At 36.0% G+C, this 18,910-nt stretch overlaps 1 protein-coding gene and 1 long non-coding RNA gene across 10 annotated transcripts in view; one reads left to right on the forward strand and one right to left on the reverse strand.

Moving 5' to 3' along the window:
* ODF2L (outer dense fiber of sperm tails 2 like) overlaps window positions 1-14,321 on the reverse strand; it is a 63,724-nt gene extending 49,403 nt beyond the window's left edge. Inside the window, exons 1-8 of one of the 9 annotated variants that reach the window (XM_059135739.1) lie at window positions 14,093-14,320; window positions 12,228-12,324; window positions 8,553-8,722; window positions 5,943-6,075; window positions 5,086-5,214; window positions 3,572-3,631; window positions 3,372-3,443; window positions 2,738-2,854 (exon numbers count right to left, since the gene is read on the reverse strand). In XM_059135739.1, coding sequence (XP_058991722.1) covers window positions 2,738-2,854; window positions 3,372-3,443; window positions 3,572-3,631; window positions 5,086-5,214; window positions 5,943-6,075; window positions 8,553-8,722; window positions 12,228-12,257 — 711 coding nt within the window. In that variant the 5' untranslated portion in view covers window positions 12,258-12,324; window positions 14,093-14,320. Of the gene's footprint in view, window positions 1-2,737; window positions 2,855-3,371; window positions 3,444-3,571; window positions 3,632-5,085; window positions 5,215-5,942; window positions 6,076-8,552; window positions 8,723-12,023; window positions 12,194-12,227; window positions 12,473-13,810; window positions 14,026-14,092 lie in introns of those variants that run through there. The other 8 variants (XM_059135743.1, XM_059135735.1, XM_059135736.1 and 5 more) reach the window with 8 other exon arrangements.
* LOC131809122 (uncharacterized) lies at window positions 14,002-16,571 on the forward strand. The gene is made up of 3 exons (XR_009345061.1): window positions 14,002-14,178; window positions 14,787-14,925; window positions 15,043-16,571. It is a non-coding gene; the product is annotated as an uncharacterized LOC131809122 (long non-coding RNA).
* The last annotated feature ends 2,339 nt before the right edge of the window (window positions 16,572-18,910 follow it).

The following is an 18,910-nucleotide window of genomic DNA, read 5'->3' on the forward strand; positions in this document are numbered from 1 at the left end:
GTCCTGGGATCGAGTCCCACATCGGGCTCCTTGCTCCGCAGGGAGCCTGCTTCTCCCTCTGACTCTGCCTTCCACTCTGTCTGCCTGTGCTCGCTCTCACTCGCTCTCTCTCTCTGACAAATAAATAAATAAAATCTTTAAAAAAAATAAAAAAAAAAAAAAGATTTAAAGACGAGCCCTCTCTGAAAAATGAACTTAGCAGATTAAGACAAGCAGCAAAATACTGTTAAATAGTCTATTGAAATCTACTTAAACTAAAAAATGCCATAAAATATTTTAATAAGTAACTGGGGGAAAACAAAAAAGAGTAAGAGTAAGTCTACTTAAGAGAACAGACTCCACAGGAAATATAGCTGCCATTCCTCCAGGAAACCACAGGGTGTCATCAGCACACCATGAATAACTGCTACATTTCACTAAGCCATTTTAAACATCAAGGTGAAATAAATTTTTTGGAACAAGATAGTCAGGACTTTCCTCACTAGATTTATCCTATCTCACATTTGGGCACTATTAGGGAGTATACTAAACTATCAAATTATTTTTATGGTTTCAAAATAAGTAACTCTTAGCTGGCCGGTTAGCTCAAAATAAGTAACTCTTCGCAGTCTTGCCAAATGAATGGACATATATTTTAAAGTCAACTATTTGCTTTTCCCTATTTCCAAGGAACTCTACATGCTGCATATTATAAACATAATTATTCTGTGTCTTCTAAATTGTGAACATATTCTATTCCTAACTGCTATATTATAAGATCTAGAAAGAAAAATGGGTTAAAGTATCTTTAGGATACTTCTCTGAGAACTAAAACATAAATTTTGTAAAGACCTACTACAACGAATTGACTCAACTTAGTCAAACTATTAAGTGAAATTTATGTTGTCAAACTGAATTCATTATCTTTGTACTCAAAGAGAACCCTGTGAAACCTAAATCGAAGAACTAAATTCTGAACTCCCCCCCCCCAATAACTTAATGCATGTTAGAGGGAATTCAGTAACATAATGCAACTTCTTGTAATTATTTCTAAACAGTAGGGTTTTTTGTACAGGAATTTAAACTCATAGTATTAGGAGAATGTGATGGCAAAATCTTAAGATTTTAGTCTTATATTATCTAAATTATCCTATGAAAATTGTTAAAATTAACTTTAAAAAATTACTTAATATTTCATTTTTAAATTGAAGAAAAATGTTTTCAAAAATTTTCCCAACTGCTATTTGAGGACATAATTAAAACTTGTATGAGATAAATTGTGACAGGGGGCACCTGGTTGGCTCAGTTGGTTAAAGCCTCTGCCTTCGGCTCAGGTCATGGTCCCAGGGTCCTGGGATAGAGCCCTGCATCTCTGCTCAGCAGGGAGCCTACTTCCTCCTCTCTCTCTGCCTGCCTCTCTGCCTGCTTATGATCACTCTCTCTGTCAAATAAATAAATAAAATCTTAAAAAAAAAAAAGGGGGGGGGGCGCGTGGGTGGCTCAGTGGTTTGGGCTGCTGCCTTCGGCTCAGGTCATGATCTCAGGGTCCTGGGATCGAGCCCGCATCGGGCTCTCTGCTCCGCAGGAAGCCTGCTTCCCTCTCTCTCTCTCTCTCTCTGCCTGCCTCTCTGCCTACTTGTGATCTCTGTCTGTCAAATAAATAAATAAAAGCTTTAAAAAAAAAAAAAAAAGATAAATTGTGACAGATGATTATCTCAGGTATCAATCCACATGTTCATCTGTAATGCCCTATGACATCCATGCAAAGGACACAAGGAATCCTGGGGGAAAGTGCTTAAAAGCACATGTAGGAGGACAAAGGACAAAATATAAATTTTGCATAAGTCTGCTTAATGTCCCCTTACTAGGCAAAAGCTTTTTACCCTTGAAGAAAAAAAAAAAAGCCAAAACACCCCAAGCGCAGTCTTGAAACGTGCCACAGGTTGCAAACATCTGCCATGATTCAGGAGTGCAAAAGCAACCAGAAATTTAACACCAATGTCCTCACACTCAGTGTGGATTATCATTGTACAATTCTCTTCTCCAAGCGAGAACACTGCTTCTTTTCTCTTGGCAAAAATAATGACAATAGATCCAGTTAGCTTGTGTCATGTCATAGCGACCTCAAGTTCTTATTTCAAAGTGCCTGTGAGGCTTCCAGAGGAACACTAAAACCACTGAGTTTAAGCCAAAATATTCCTCTTAATGACACTGATAAAAAAAAAAACTGCACAACAAGAATGTTACTCAATTTTCTAAACACCAAAGCTAAGTAACTAATTTTAAAGTTTTAACCATTAGTGGCAAACATAAAAATAATAAACATTTCCTGACAGACTACTAAATGTATGTATTTATTTATATGTAGATGTAGAAAATAGACAGGAATACTATATCCCAAAATATTAATAACGGTTTTGGTGTTTTTAAATGACCTTAAATTTTTCCTTTGCATTTTATAAATTTTCCACAATAAACATAAATTAACTGTATAATGGGAAAGATTTTTAAAGTAATTCAAGCTCTATAAATTCCTCCTAGACTGGTATTAAACAGAGAGAGCATTTCCATCTTGGGATTTAGAACCAAATCTTTAGAAGGGCCAGAAATCTTAAGATCTGCCTCAAATATGTATTTCTCATGGCAATACTTAAATTGAATTCTTCCAAAACCACCAAATTCCAGAACTAAGGAAGGGCTTTATAGTTGTTCATTAATTTTATCACTTAAGCTATAAAAATGACTGAATATTTATAACCTTTATGTGTTCTTTTAATTTATCATTCTCTGCTTCCTTTTTATTAATTTGGAGCTGCAGTCGTTCATGTACCACTTTTACTGATTGTGAAAAACGGTTAGCTTTCAAAGCATTTGCCTGTAACAGATAAAACAAAAAGACGTGTTATTTGATATATTTCTCCACAATCTTTCACTTTATCCACGTTTAGATATGATCTAAAAAGTTGACAAAAAGTAAAGTACCATTTTACATTAACTATGACCCCATTATATATTGTATATAAAACTATAGGGCTGTGTCCCCTTCTGCCCTTTTATTTAATGGCTCCAATAATCTCCTTTTAAGAAGTCCTACCTAGCCTAAGTAAATTATATCTAAAATGCTCCCACAAACACTAAACTTCCTTAATTTACACTAAAATTGAAATACAAATTTATTCATAGTTCCTAATATATGGTGATTTATCCCAATTACTCTAACTTAAATACCATAAAAATCTTTAAAAAAGAAATTTCAAAAAAACTTGTAAAATATCCAAATAATATAAAAACACTTCTGTGCTTATTTCTGATTATATGGGGACCAGGATGGAAAGAAGGAAAAGGAGTCAATATTAAGAAAATATAATGAATTAAGCTCAAAATTTTCTTACCTTTTCATTCTGAAACAAACAAGAAAGTTCTTGAATATAGGTCTCCTTTTCAAGTACCTTCTTCTTAAGAGCCTTCAGCAAATATAATGTAAGAGTTAGAAGAAAAACCACAATTTGGATAATGTTGGCTAATTTTATAAAACCAAGCAGCATATAAGTAAAAAATGTCAGAATAGACATGAAGTATAAAAAAGACTTACAGTATTTTCACTTTCATTATCAGTTAGTTTCTCTAACATGCTAGATAAACTGTCCCCTACCTATGAAAAAAAGATATTACAAATCAGTATCAACAAACATATTTCTCTACATATAAAAGTAGAAAGAGTAATAAGCATCTTTTAAGAAATTAATATGGACAACTATTACGCACTGTTCAGATTTTTAAAAAGGTCATCATATGGACTTCTGCCTAAGTGTTCCAAATCATCTTTTGCCCATGGTTTATGAAATTATATACTAATTTCTAAATAACACCTCAGACAGTACAAGCCAATGACACAAAACCCACAAAAATATTGTATGCAAAGGAAGCTCACTGGGCTGCTTATAATAGTAAAAAATATAAACAACCTTAATTCTGGCAACCAAGAATTTTTTTTTCTTTAAAGAATCACAGCACATTAGTAAAGGAATTCTATGTAGGTATTTTAAATGAGAACATAGAAAAATGTTTATTCATTTTGAGGGCCATACTCCTGCTTGAGTATGTGAAAAAGCTATAAATTCCTTTCACTCAAAAGCATTTATGCCATGTACATATAATGCAAAATTGCACACACAATTTCAGAGGGCTCATGGACTACATGAAGCCTACTCTTAGACTTATGTAGAGGGACACAGTGGAATTGCTTGGCATACATATATTTTCATTTCTCTTGGGTATAATCAACTTGTAAATAAATGTTCACAGCAGCTTTATGCATAACAGCCCAAAAGTGGAGCAACCCACATATCCATCAACTGAGGAATGGACAAGTGAAAAATGGAATAGCCATATAATGAAATATTATTGGTAATAAAGAGGAATGAAGCACTGATGTGTGCTACAACATGAATGAACCATGAAGGCACTATGTTAAATGAAAGGCAGTTGTGAAGAACCACATTTTATGTGAATCTGTTTACATGAAATATCCAGAATCAGAAAATTCATAAAAACAGAAAGCAGATAATAGGGTAAGGAGGGGTGGGTGGGGTTGGGTGGTGGGCAAACTTTTAAAGGCCATGGGGTTCCTTTTTGTGGTGCTGAAAATGCTCTAACATTGGCTGTGGTGATTGCTGCACAGTTCTGCAAATACACTAAAAATCACTGAATTGTACACTTTAAATGGGTGAATTGTATGGTATATGAATTATCTCGCAAAAAACTGTTAGCCACCAAAGATTAATCCATGTATGAATACAATGGTACAAAGGAGCTTAAATTCTAAGAAAATTTTATCGTAACCAGATGAGATGAACTTTAACAAATAATGAAAAATTTTGAGATAGAAAATATAAGTGTTTTTCCTATAAAAACATGCTGCTTTCATGTAGAACTATTTGTGAAACATTAAGAGTAAGGGTTAGTTTAATGATTTCCACTTCAAACAAAAATTCAAGAATTATTTCCATTTCAAATTTACCAATAATTCAATTTCTACAGTTTAAGAAATAGCAAATCCTTCAAGTGAGAAATACATCTATTACATTAGTGCTTAGGAGCCCTTACTTGTTGGTATTCTGTCTTTCTAAGAAGACGTTCCAAAGTTTTTTTTACACGTTTAAAAGTGTCTAATTCTTTTGTTAATATTTCCTTCTGTTCAGAGATCTTCTTCAAATTGGAGGCAAAAAGATCAGCCTGACAAAATGTAAGAACCACATACCTTTTTAAGATACAGCATTAAAAAAAATTTTTTTAAAGATACATTAAGACACCTAAATTACAGCGTTACTGTATTTTAAGTATTAAGTATTATAGTATTAAAACACCTAAAATACAATGTTGCAGTAAAGTATCAAAGAATACTTTATTCTAGCCACAAAATCATTTTTGCATATGGTAAGAGTAAATTTTGCCAAGTTTATTAATAGTATATTAAAGTACATCATATATTAAACTAATAAAATCAAAATAAGAGCATAAGTCCTACAGTACTTCAGGCATTTATTGTAATGAAGCTAGTAGAATACAATTTATTTTTCATCTCTAACTCAAACTTTAGTACACTGAAATTTTGGAATACAAGTTTCTATTCCATACAACACTATAGAAAATAGATATATTTCATCTTAGAATATTTTAGTTTAAATTTACTCTTAAAATAGTTGACTCTCTAGTTGAACTTCAGATAAATCAAGTACCAAGGTATATGCTTTCCAGCTTAACCTCTTATCAAGTGCATGCCTGAGATTATCTTTGAAGAAAAAAATTTCAGTTAATGACATAGGAGACTGATAAACCTTCAATTTTTTAGATCAAAAACCAGTATGTGTCCATAACTATGTTAAGATATAACTACAATTAATGTATCCCGAGTATCATGCTTGTTGTACATTTTATTAGATGTTCACAAGTCAGATACTCACATTTTCAAAACTAATATCTTCAATGGTATTCTTAAATAATGGCAAAAGTAATTCTACAGAACAGGTTGCCAACTCAGCTTCCTTAAATGTTGCTTCCAGGTCAGTCTTTTCATTTAGGATGTCCTGCTTTAGACTAATTATATATATACAAATAAAATTTAAGTTAAATCTGTCACATCAAGTAGTTATACTTTTATGCAAATATAACACAGTGTAACTATCAGTTACACAAACTGCTCTCCAAAATGTAACAGTAAGTTGTCACTAAAAATGTATCAAATTTTTCCTATACTCCCTTATTTTTCTATACTTAATATACACAGAAAAATTTTTTAACATTTAGATATGTAACACACAAAAACCACCAACAGCAATGCTTCACTGTGCTGTTTGTAATTGTTCAACATCTCTTTTCTGGTTTGTAAAATGATTTGTGGGAATATGTTTATGTCTTTTTTACCTCCTTATCTTCTCTCTTCTCCAAACCCAAAAGATTTGTCTTTCTAGACCTTATTCCCTAATGCTTTCTTGAAACTTTCATGTCCTTCACCAAAAATTCCTCCAGAAGAACAAATAAGCTAAACAAATAGAACACGAAAAACTAAAGCTCTCGAGATCTCAAAAATCCTTCATGCTTGGCTTTATAATACATCATTATTCAAAACAAACTATTAATATTTGCCTTCTCAATTACCTAGACACTACTTACTGTGTGTCATTGTAAGAGATATCTCTTTGGTCACATTTTTACATCCTGAAATCAGGATGCTTCTTGTAATCTTTGTTAGTTAAGAAGCAACCGTAAGTTCTTTCTTGCACATGCCTAGAACTTAAAGGTGGCCAATACTTTCAAGAATACCTGAAATGGGGTGTAGCACTTTTTAAATCCTAGGAATCGAGGATCATGGAGGAGTTGAAGAAGCTGGTGATGTAGGAATGTTTAGCAACATTCCAGAAGCAAGACTCCAAAACAGGCTTGCTGGATATTCTAAGAGCCGAGCACCAGTAAATCTTATTTCAGTTAGAGATGCTCCTAAGAAATGCCACATCACCAATACTCTTAATAGCTAGGACAACTCTGAGTCAAAAAATAACTCAGAAGAGTCGGATTTTGAGTATAAGAAAATTTTGAGAATACCCTACTTTACTTCATTTATATTTTATTCTTATATAAGCATAGAGTTATTTGAAGTCAAAATCTATGTATAATTAAGTCTGAAGGAGCTTTTTCAATATTTATAAATAAAATAAGTCATAAGAAAGCATCGTATCGGGGTGAGAGAGAGAGAGAGCACAAACATATCTGCTCGTATCGGGGTGCCTGGATGGTTCGGTTCTTAAGCGTCTGTCTTCGGCTCAAGTCATGATCACAGGGTCCTGGAATCGAGCCCCCAGTCGGGCTCCCTGCTCGGCTGGAAGTCTGCTTCTCCTTCTCCCTCTCTCCCTGCTTGTGTTCTCTCTTTCTCATTATGTCCCTCTCTGTCAAATAAATAAATAAAATCTTAAAAAAAAAAAAGCACTGTTCAATAGGCAGTTTTTTTCTTTCTTTACAAAACATAATATAATGGCTCATCAACAACTGATGGGATCTTAGAGGCTATGTCTGAAAGCAGACTGTGTTCTTAATTACAGCTGGCTTAACGTGATGGGTGTAAGATGTTGGCTGTAAATAACAGTTGCCCATTATTAAAAACCATGGGCAGAAGAAAGTCAAATGATTATATATGACCAAATATCACTGTCATTTACAAGTTAAACAGAAGCTAGACTATACTATCAACAGTGACAATAACGGTGTTTTAAGACTGTCATTTTGCAGGGCACGTGGGTAGCTCAGCTGGTTAAGCATCTGCTGTTGGCTCAGGTCACAATCCCAAGGTCCTGAAATCAAGCCCTGCATCAGGCTCCCTGTGGGAGCAGATATGTTTGTGCTCTCTCTCTCTCTCAAATAAATAAATAAAATCTTAAAAGGAAAAAAAAAAAAAAAAAGACTGTCATCTCAGTGAGCAATGAGTCATATAAATATTCCGTATGTTTTTTAAGATTTTATTTATTTGGGGGGAGGGGCAGACGGAGAGGGAAGGAGAAAATCTCAAGCAGACTCCCAACTGGTGTGCAGTCCAGTATGGGGCTCAATCCCAGGACCCTGACATATGACCTGACTGAAAACAAGAACTGAACATTCAACTGACTGAACTACTCAGGCACCCCCATGTATTCCCTATTCTAAAGGAGATAGCAAAATATGACAGGTATTTGTTATATAGCAATACTCCAAATGACAGTGAATTAGTACTCATTAACTACATTTCCAAAATTCCACAGTATTTCTATTTTCATTTACCTTAGCTATAAGGCTTAATACTTTAATAACTTTCAATAATTAAGGCCTTCATTTTTATTTGATTTCATTAAGATTCCAAAAAACTAGACCAATTCTGCTAAACGAGTACTGATTTGTAATCAGTTTAAATAAACATATGAATTGCTAGAGTTGAAGAAGTTATTATTGAAAGAATGCTGTATTTGATTCAAATAATTAACAGTATGGACAAAATATGAAATGCTAAAAACAGAAAATTAGATATCCCCTGCTATAATTGAGAATACCAGCTGAGATGACTTTCACTGGCAGCTTGTGGTAAATGTTCGTCCTCTGGTGTACTTGTAAAATGAGAACATAATTCTTCTGAATGACTTCTATCAATTGCAGGTTTCTCCATAAACTTGGTAAACGGATTTATAGGTGGCTTCCACAACTTTTCTTCATAAGGTGAAAGCTAAGAAATATTTTAGTTATTAAACTTATCATTTCAGTAGTTTCTTTTTTCTATCATTAACCTATAAGATAAAAATCCTAAACATGTATAAAGAATAATATTTTACAGACAAAACAGAAATTATAACTGCTACTCATTGTGATACTAATTTAAAAACTATCAAAATTCCATTGCACAACCATTCAACAATTGCCAATTCCACAGTTTCCAAAAGGCTTATTTTCTACATAACCACAAGAATGTAGAAATTTTTATTAATCTATTTCTTGAAGTATTACAATAACTTAATCCAGTCATACTAGAAAAAAAATATAAAAACTATGGTTAACTCTGGTCCTCAGTTTCATTATATCTACCCAATAGGAAATGTATGTTATGTATGCCTAGAACAGTAGAAATTTCATATATTTTTCAAAGTATCTGGCAACAATAGCTACAAGAAGATTAAGCTATTCTTTTGAAAGTTTACAAAATTTACAAAATTAAATTGATTTATTCCCATTTTCCAGCTCAATCTAGGGTATTTTTTGGTGATAACGAATAGGCAGATGACAAATACTTCTAAGTTTAACTAAACAACTGTTTTCACCCAAACTTAGAGATATCATTTTTTTAAACAGGAATACTCAATGAATTTCTTCAGAACTGTTACATTTTAAGTAATGAAATAGTAGTTCAGCAATCATTAAGGCTGTGTTTTCAAAACTCTAATATATTGTGTCTTCCTGACTTATATTTATACATCTTACATTTATACAAAATCAAATGTTATATTTAATATCTTGTGCATTTTTTCAGAGATATTTTACCTCTTTGTAATTTATTTTTATAAACCTGTCTTATATATTTGTTCAGGAATTTTCAGTACTTTAGATATGAAGAATTAGAGGTTGAAAATTACTTATAGTTCTAAATGACACTTTGAAAGTGTCTGTAAAAATACATCTATTTTTGTCTAAAGGTTCTATACACTTCAGAAACAAATATTTAGGATACAGACCAATGAGAAGCATGTTAATATTTTTTAAATACCAGCAACTCATGTACAAATGAAACTGCCAACTAACCTACAGATATCTAAGATGATCTACTTGAATGGTGCAAATATGAAACATCTTTTAGTAGGACATAACAATATTTTGAGCTATCTGAAGTCTTAAGGAATTGAAGAAGAATTAAAAATAGATGGATATAAAAAATCAAATGTAAAACCAAACCTAAGGATGAAGAAGAATATGATCTAAATAAATCACTGCAATCAACAGTACTATCGTTTGGTTCCAACAGTTACCCCACTCACAGAGGAACTGGTATTTATCTTTCATTCATTCACTTGCTTAAAATTTGTTGCTCTGCACACTGGAATCTAAAGAAAGAATACCTTATTTACGTTTGAATCCTTAGTCCCCACAAGCCTTATCAAAGCCAAGCAGTAATTGAAGGAGAGGACTCAAGGCTTAGAGCAGTTAATGTGATGAATAAAGGCAGCTGCTTTTTACTTATTCACTTCATTGATTTAGCTTTTGGGGGAATCATTAAAAGAAAAATGTTTCCTATGTTTTGAATAAAAGTTCAAAAATAACTGTAAGGGGATTAGGGTTCTTCAATTGGTAGTCAGTTTGGTATCAGCATTTTTTAAATGAGTTCTTACTTGGCTCTGGGGGCTACTGGCAACATTTATACAATTTTTCTAAAAGTTTTATCACAAGATGAAATACTACATTTTTCTGCTTCATCACCTGTAAAAAGTAACTGTGTCTTACCATAAAGGGTAAACAAATAAAATTAAAGCATTGTAAAAACAGAGATCTTAGAATGACTCTTAGCCCAACATTCAGAAATGTTACCTTGATTACTGATTCCTCAAAACATAGAGAACTATGTAAGTCAAGTCTCAGATATATCCATAGGAATTATCAACAATTATATTCTTATAATCTAGAAATATTTTCCAGGATAAAAATTGTTCGGAGTTTCCAAGGCACTCCACATTTGTGTATTGTGACAATACTATAACTAAAAACATATGTGTGCTGAACAACAATTTTCTTTAGCATAAAAACTCCTACCTTTACAAAAAAATGCTATCATTTTAGTGAGCCAAATGTATTCTTCTATAGAAAAGCAGATGTTTTGCAAGAAAATGTTTTCAATTACATGGAATATACTGCCAATTGACAAATATACTTCTGTACAACTTGGTGTTGAAACAAAGACACATATTCTGCACACATATTTAATAACCAAACACCTAAAGACTGGCAATTTAAACATATTTTAATGTTTAAAGAATTAAATTTCCTATACAGAGATGACTTTACCAGTCCCCTATCAAAAAGGCATGTACTTAAAGCTTTTTCCAGGCATGGTCATGGTTTATGCTGACCCCGCTACACTCACTAAAGTATGTTCCATATTGGCCAACAACAAGCATTTGAGAGATGGCTGTTCAGGGACTGTAATGCTGGCCATGGTCAGAGAAAAGAAAGATCCCAGTTCAGGCCCTTCCTTAGCAACTAGATTGCGCTAAGTAAATGAACCAGCTGCAGACAAATATGTACTTAAAACCAATCTCTCTGAAGAGAACAGCATAAGAACCTCAAGATTTCAATTTGTTTTGCCAAACGTTAATTCTTGGAAAACGAGCTCCTACTGGCTTCAAACAAGAGCACACAGCTTCTCCCGAAAAATTCACTGAAATATTCAGCAAAGAACACAAAGTAGATATAGGAATGCTGCTCATCTCTCTCACTGTTCTTCACACTAGTCAAAGTTTACTAAAGAATCTGTAGAGTCCTGCAGAACAAATGGGAGTGACAAAAAGGAAGAGAAAAAGGCATTCTAGGTAGAGGATCAAGTACATGCTAGAGGAAGGAAATCACGAAGGGACATGATTTGTAAGGCCAAGTGGCAAAGGACGAAACTGGACACATGGAAGTGGTCACTGCATGCCAAGCTCAAAAGTTTGAATTTTTTCCTAAAGATTAAGACAGACCATTAAATCATTTTAAGCAAGATAATAACAGATCAAAAGTGCATCTTTAAAGGATAAATTCAGTGGTATTTTGGAGGCTGGACCATGCATATGAGGGTAGAAGAGCAGAAGCAGTGAAACTGGTTATTCAAGTCCCAGAGAGATGAAATTCCAGCATTCTTTTCCTAGAAAAAAATTTGAAGCAATCAAAAGTTGTTTCCACTGGTGATTAAAAAAGAAAAAAAAAAACACCTTGAAAAGCAATGAAGGAATTAGAATAGCAAGAGATCAGTAGAGAAAGTGACCCAAATAGAACACCTCACTTACCCATCTGAATGGACTGCTCCACATACCTGTTCCAGAAAATGACAGCTTATCCCTTTAAGTACCAAAATAACTTCTGAGCTTGAAGAAAATCTCCTGAAAGTATTATTTCTTCTTTCTCAGAGTACAGGTAGCCTGAGAATAATTTAACTAATCCTTGTTGACCCAGAGGCAGCATATTAAAATAAAATACCGAGCCAGACTCACCCGTTCTTGGTCCTTAGAACCACCTGACATGGACAACTCTCAAGCACAGCGGGCCTTAGTTGCCTCTTCTACATGGGAGAAACCTTTGCCAGCCAAGCTGTGGGGAGGTTTGAACAGAATAAAGCAGCACTTACAGGTGGGGTTTTTTGTTTGTTTGCTTGAGTGGCTTTTTTTTAAATTTAGGGCCCCTTTGACTCGTTTTGGGGACTGCTTTCCCACCAGGTCTTCTCTTTAAATTTTTTCATCTTTAAAAAAAAAAAAAACCATACTGAGTCAATCCCCATTCCTTAAATTATTTGCAGGCCTCGGTTATCTGTATAAAACCAACTTTTAAAAACAATTCCTTCAAGATCTGTTCTTTACAGAATCATTACAAATCATCATCAAAGAAGTCATAAGTTGAGGACTACTAAACCAGAGCCCAAGGGAAAACAACTGACTTCCAAAAGAATTGACTACCTGTACTCAAAACCTGACACTGATAGATACCAACCTCACTGCTATATTCAGCTCCTTGAGTCTCATTCATCTCTACAATATAAACAAAGCCACTTTCTCATACCTTTGGGTTTTTTGGATACAAAAACCATATTATTTATACCCATCAACCATGAAAGTAGAAGAAAATGAAGCAGAAAATGGATACCTAACTGTTGAAGAATTAGGAACATGACCATGACACTCTTATTCTAAGCAGAAGGAAAGCAAACTAATTTCACAAACAGGTTTTCTGTAGTTTGTTCTTTTAACTAACCAAGTAGCGTTTAAAACTACTCCAAACACCTCATTAATTAAAAAACACCTGAAACCTTACTATGGGTGAGGTGACAGGGAAACTTTGTCTCTGAAATAGACATCCTAAATACCAGCCCCGGTGTGGTAATGGTTTTCTCAATCAACATGCACCTCTGGGGCACCTGGGTGGCTCAGTGGGTTAAAGCCTCTGCCTTTGGCTTAGGGCATGATCCCAGGCTGGGATCGAGCCCCATATGGGGCTCTCTGCTCAGCGGGGAGCCTGCTCCTTCCTTCCCACCCCCCCAACCCTCCCCCCCCCCCGCCTACTTGTCATCTCTCTCAAATAAATAAATAAAATCTTCAAAAAAAAAAAAATGCTCCCCTTACTACCTGTACTCAAAACCTGACACTGTAGTTTACTTGATCACTTTTTTACAACCCCTCAAAGTGACTATTATTGCTCTCGTTTTCCAGTTAAGGAAACTGAAGCCAGGAAAGTTAAGTGACAGTCCAAGGCCACACACATGAAGGAGTTTCCTACAGAGTCTGGAAACCTAGAAGGAACCTGGAGAAGGACTTAATTTCCGAGGCTTCCCATAGTATTCTTCACTAAAGGGGCCCCAGGGCCTACCACAATCGGGTATAGATTATATGGTGGTCGCTTGAAAGCCAGTTGGGTAAGAGAACTGTTTCACAAGGAAACGCCGGCCAGAAAAGGGCTTCGTTCTGGAAAAGCCCATCAACTAAGATCTACCCTGGGGTCCTGGGAACCACATCTTCTCTAGGAGGACAAGCCTCGCTGCCTTTTCCCCAAGCCAGGCAGTCAACTCTGGGGAAGTGGCACGTACAGGCAAAAAGGGGCTGAGGTTTAGCTCTGGGTGGACGTGAAGGCATTTCATTTCCGGGACCCACCACAGCCCTTATCTCCAGAACCCCAAAATGCGTCCGCGGTAACCGCAGGGAAGCGGTCCGAGACCAAGCCTCCCCCTCCCAAAAGCGTGCCTACGCCCCGACCGCTACGTCAGCACGCCGCCGTGACGTCAGCCCGGTGCCGCTCGGCTATGGAAGGGTCCAAAGGGGCCGCGAAGATGACGCCTCAGCGAACGTTAGTGGAAACCACTGCCGTATACCTGTGCTCTCCGGCCCTGGGTCGGCTAGGAGAGAGAGGGACGCAGGGGGCAGTGCCGCAGGTAAAAGCTAGAAAGGAAGCCAAAAGGTGAGCTGCAAGGTGAGGTGGCAAGCAGGCGAATCCCTAGAACTGCTTGCTTTGGAAGGGTGCCCTCCCTGGTGCAAGCGGGACGAAAGCCGCGCTAGTAACCTCCTGTGGCTTCTCTGGCAACGGACGCCCCGCCCTTTGCGTCGGGCCCACAGCCGAAGCAGCCGATTGGCCGGGCTCAGGAAAGCAAGGGCCTGCGTCTGTTGCGATTGGCGGGAATGAGGGGGCGGGGCCTGGGAGAGGCGTTTTGTCTCTCAGTTGCCGCTCTGGGGAAATTTTTCCCGCCCGCCCTTCAAACCTTTTGTTTTACGGGAGAGGCCTCACTTTCGTATAGTTACCAAAACTATCAATTGAGCTCAACCTAGGAAAGGAAATATAACCGATAGATTCCGCATTTTCTAACAGTTGGCCTGGAATTGCCCTGCTTTTGCTTTTTAAAGGGGACATTTGAAAAAGCCCAAGCAACCGCCCCTACAAAGGAACTTTAAGTATATAGTATTGCTGTTTAGCGGAGATCTTCCCCAGGCCTTCCCTTCTGTTCAATTAGGGACCTGGACGGTGATCTAAGGCGACTTTCAGATTTCAGATTCTTTGCATCTGTACAACAGGCAACGAGTATGATCTCTACGCTCCTGAACCAGCCAGGCGAAGTTTTACCTGGGAAACTAAAAGTCCACCTCACCTTGAAGTTCGTGTGAAGAATTGTGCACCATCACGGGAGATAAGCAAATAGAGCGAATTTCATACGTCAGTTGAGCAGTTTAGCCACGCCATGGCATACTTCATTATTGGTTTTATTTGAGAACATTTTCCATTGATGATTACAGCAAAGCTATCTTTGTTTTGTTTTGTTTTGTTTTCCAGTGCTGCTTATCCAGCAGGAAGTTCATGGCAGTTTTTAAGAGTTCATTCATAAAGAACATATTACTGTTCCATATACGCAAATGCTAAAAAGCTGTGGAGACCGGATCCATCTCTTACTGATGGATCATGAGCTCTGGCAAGTCAACTAACGGCTACTCTGGGCTAGTCTTCCTTGTTTAAGAACCAAACAAACAAACAAACAAAACCGGAAGTGGACACGTGAAATCGGTGCAAGGAAAGTAATTTTGAGGGTTTTTCTAACACTTACCTGGGATTCTAGCTAACCTTACTAGCTTGTCATAATAAAATAATTGTACACAGAAGTTAGGCTTCTCTTATGAAAAATACTTAATTAGATTGCATCAGTGTTAGATATAACCACCTTTATAAGACATGCAAAAGGAAAAGCAGTCACAAAATCTCAAGATGATTATATTAGATTCTCAAACTGACTATTTGAACTGCCCAGGTAAATATGGCATCTCTCATCTAAATCTAATCGAATCTAAATTTGAATTTGAAATCTGGTTGGATAATGAAGTTTTGGATAGAAAGATCCCTTATTTTAAATTATTTAAATGGAAAAAAAATTAATTCAGCCCGCCAAAAATGCCAGTCAATTTCCCCAAATATCATTAAGTACTTGACTACTTACAAAATAATACATTAAGGATGTTCTAATAATTTAAAGCAGAGGCCAATGTACTTTCTTCTGTAAAAGGCCACATACTAAATATTTTAGATTTTGTGGATTATACAGTCTCTGTCATATTTAATTCTGTCCTTGATGCATACAGATGTCATAAAGGATACACAAACACATGGTTTGGCTCTGTTCCATAAAAACTTTATTTATAAAGGTAGATACCAGGATAGATTTGGCTCAGGACAGAGTGTACAGACCTCTGATATAAAGCATTTAAAACATCATTAGTGGTACATCTGTGTGTAGGATGCAAGGTGCAATGTTGGATAGTAATTTTATTTTTCTTCCCCATAGGAACAAATATATACTATAATGGTAAAAGTGAGCATGAAATAGTAAGCTGAAATAATGAAATGAAAAGTAGTAAACAGTAAAATGAAATAGAAGTAAACAATGAAATAGTAGTTTAAAGATACTTGATGAATACAAATAAAATTTAACAAAATAAAAAAGCAATTTAAAAAAATAGTTTGGTTGTGTAATAAATTATTTTCTTAGGACTTATTCCCCACTTGAGTTACTTGTGTTCTTTCCAACATGTTTTGGTTTTCTTCTGCTGTTTTAACAAACTTAGGGTTTAACAAAACAACCATTTTATTTGTTCATTATTCTGTGGTAAGAAATTCAGCCAGGGTTCAGCTGGGTGGGTTTTTTCCTCCATATGGCAATTGCTTGTGTCTCTCATCAGGTTGTAGCCAGATAGCTGCTGAGGCTGGAATATCCAAAATTATGTGTTTGGAGACTAAGTGGGCTCAATTGGAAAGCTAAGTCCTCCTTCACCCTATCCATGTGGCTCTGCAGGTGGCCAACTTGAGCTTTTGTTCATGGCAGGTGTGTCCTAAGAGTGAGTGTCCCTGGTAGCAAAGGAAGAAGCTGCAGATCTAAGGCCACCCAAATTACACAGAACCACTTCTGCTGCTTTTTGCTATCTAAAATATATCAGAGAGCCAGCCCAAATAGAAGAGAAAAAGTAAAAGATTCCATCTCTTGTTGGGATAGTATCAAAGTCACATTGTGTCTATGGAAAGACAATTTACTACACAAGGCATTGAGGTATATGCCATTTTCTGAACATCAGGTTCTGTCAGCACAACACAATTAATGCATTAGACAAAAGTGATGTCCCATAAGGCGATGAAATGATCATGGTCTCAGCACACTATAGTATGACAGAGAACTAAAGAACTAACATACTTCTTACATAAAGCAATAAATTCTCTCACGTTTTCTCACTTCCAGATTAAAAAACAAGTTCAGTTGTTCTACACATATTAGGGTGAATAAAAGACATTTGCCAGAGCGATATCTGCATAGTAGATGCTAGGAATTGTACTTACTCACCTGATAAAAAGACTACATCCAGATCCACATATTAGATGACCCGTTGATCTTCTACCCAAGCCAGATAGATTAAAAGAGAGTGCAGTGAGAATTATCACCTTTGTATCTTTCAAGTCTTTAATGGTGGCACTAATCACTAGAATTCCTCTAGAAATATGGTATGGGACTTAGGTTAACTGTTTGAGTAGAAAAGGGCCATTCCATGGCCTACCAGTTGACCTTCCTATTATAACAGCCATGAAGTAAGAAGCAAGGTCAAGGTGCTGTAAATCTCCGCTAAGGTAGTGAAGTTCTGATCTCTATCAGATCCAGCAATTTTTCATTATAGGTGGCTAAGTCACACATGATAAATCCATTCTAACATCCTACCTCCCTAAGTCTTTTAAGTCAATCCTCTAAAATATATCATGGGATTTCTAGCATCTCAACTTTATTTCGTGCAGAACACTACTGGATCTGGGTTTCAACCCACCAAGTAAACCTTGAACCACTTCCAGGTGCTCAGGTAAGCACTATGTGTCCATTATCTTTGATAAATATATCCATATTGATCATTTCAATCTCATCAAAATTGTATTCCTTTGTCCCTGGTGTAACATTCCTGGAATTCATTGTCATATTCCATAGTTTTCTGCCAACATAATTCTGCCAACATAATTCTAACTTCTCCAAAGTCAGAATTTTTACTTGTACCCTGGATTATATGAGATCAAACTCAATAGATATATGGACTTAGTAATACTGGCACCTAGTAGGTAGAGGTCAGGGATGCTGCTGAACATTCTACAATGAACAGAACAGCCCCTACAACAAAAAATATTCAGTCCAAATATTAACAATTCTAATATTAATAAATTCTGGTCCAATATAGAGAATGTAGAGGCCACTAGCCACCTATGCCTACTGAACATTTAAAATACAAGTAGTCTTCGGGCAACTGGGTGGCTCAGTTGGCTAAGCGTCTACCTTCAACTCCAGTCATGATCTTGGGGTCCTGGGATCGAGTACCATGTCAGGTTCCCCACTCAGCAGAGAGCCTGCTTCTCCCTCTCCCTCTGCCACTCCCCCTGCTTGTGTTCTCTCTCTCTCTCAAATAAATAAAATCTTTAAAAATAAAGTGTGAGTAGTATTAACTGAGACATGTTTTATGGGCAAAACAAACACTGAATCTGCATTTGAAAAAAGAACAAAATTTTTATAATAATCATTTGTTGAAATGATAATATTTGGGGCATTTTGAGTTAAATAAGATATTTAAAATTTAAATTGAGCTCTTTTTTAAATTTAGTTTTTAATTTTGCTACTAAAATTCTATTTCTACTGGTGGTGCTAGTCTAAAAATATAAAGAAGTGATAGCAGTGAGTTATGAGAAGAATCACGAACTCCTCACAAGGTAAATTCCTCAGATGAAGTCAATTCAGAATTTTCAAAGAAGACAAGACTGGCCTTTTAAGACAAGAAGGAAGATTCTTCAGAAAACAAAGAGCTCTGTAGGGTCTATCAAGATGATAGAATGATGCAAATTGACCCAAAGATTCTGTAATTCTCAAGATCCAACTTCTCAATCAATGCCTTAATTTTTTACCTGAAAGACCTGGTGAGTCTGTTTATTTAACTTACCTTGTAGTTTAACCTTTCACAGCATTAATCCTTGATTTGGATGTGTCATTCTAGCAACTTAGAGAGATACATTTTTAAGGCAATCATAGAAGCCCTCTGAACTGGGGTGCCTGGGTGGCTCAGTGGGTTAAAGCCTCTTCCATTGGCTCAGGTCCTAGGATCGAACCCCGCATTGGGCTCCCTGCTTGGTGGGGAGCCTG

The sequence above is a fragment of the Mustela lutreola genome, chromosome 10, assembly GCF_030435805.1.
Source record: "Mustela lutreola isolate mMusLut2 chromosome 10, mMusLut2.pri, whole genome shotgun sequence".
NCBI lineage: Eukaryota > Metazoa > Chordata > Mammalia > Carnivora > Mustelidae > Mustela > Mustela lutreola.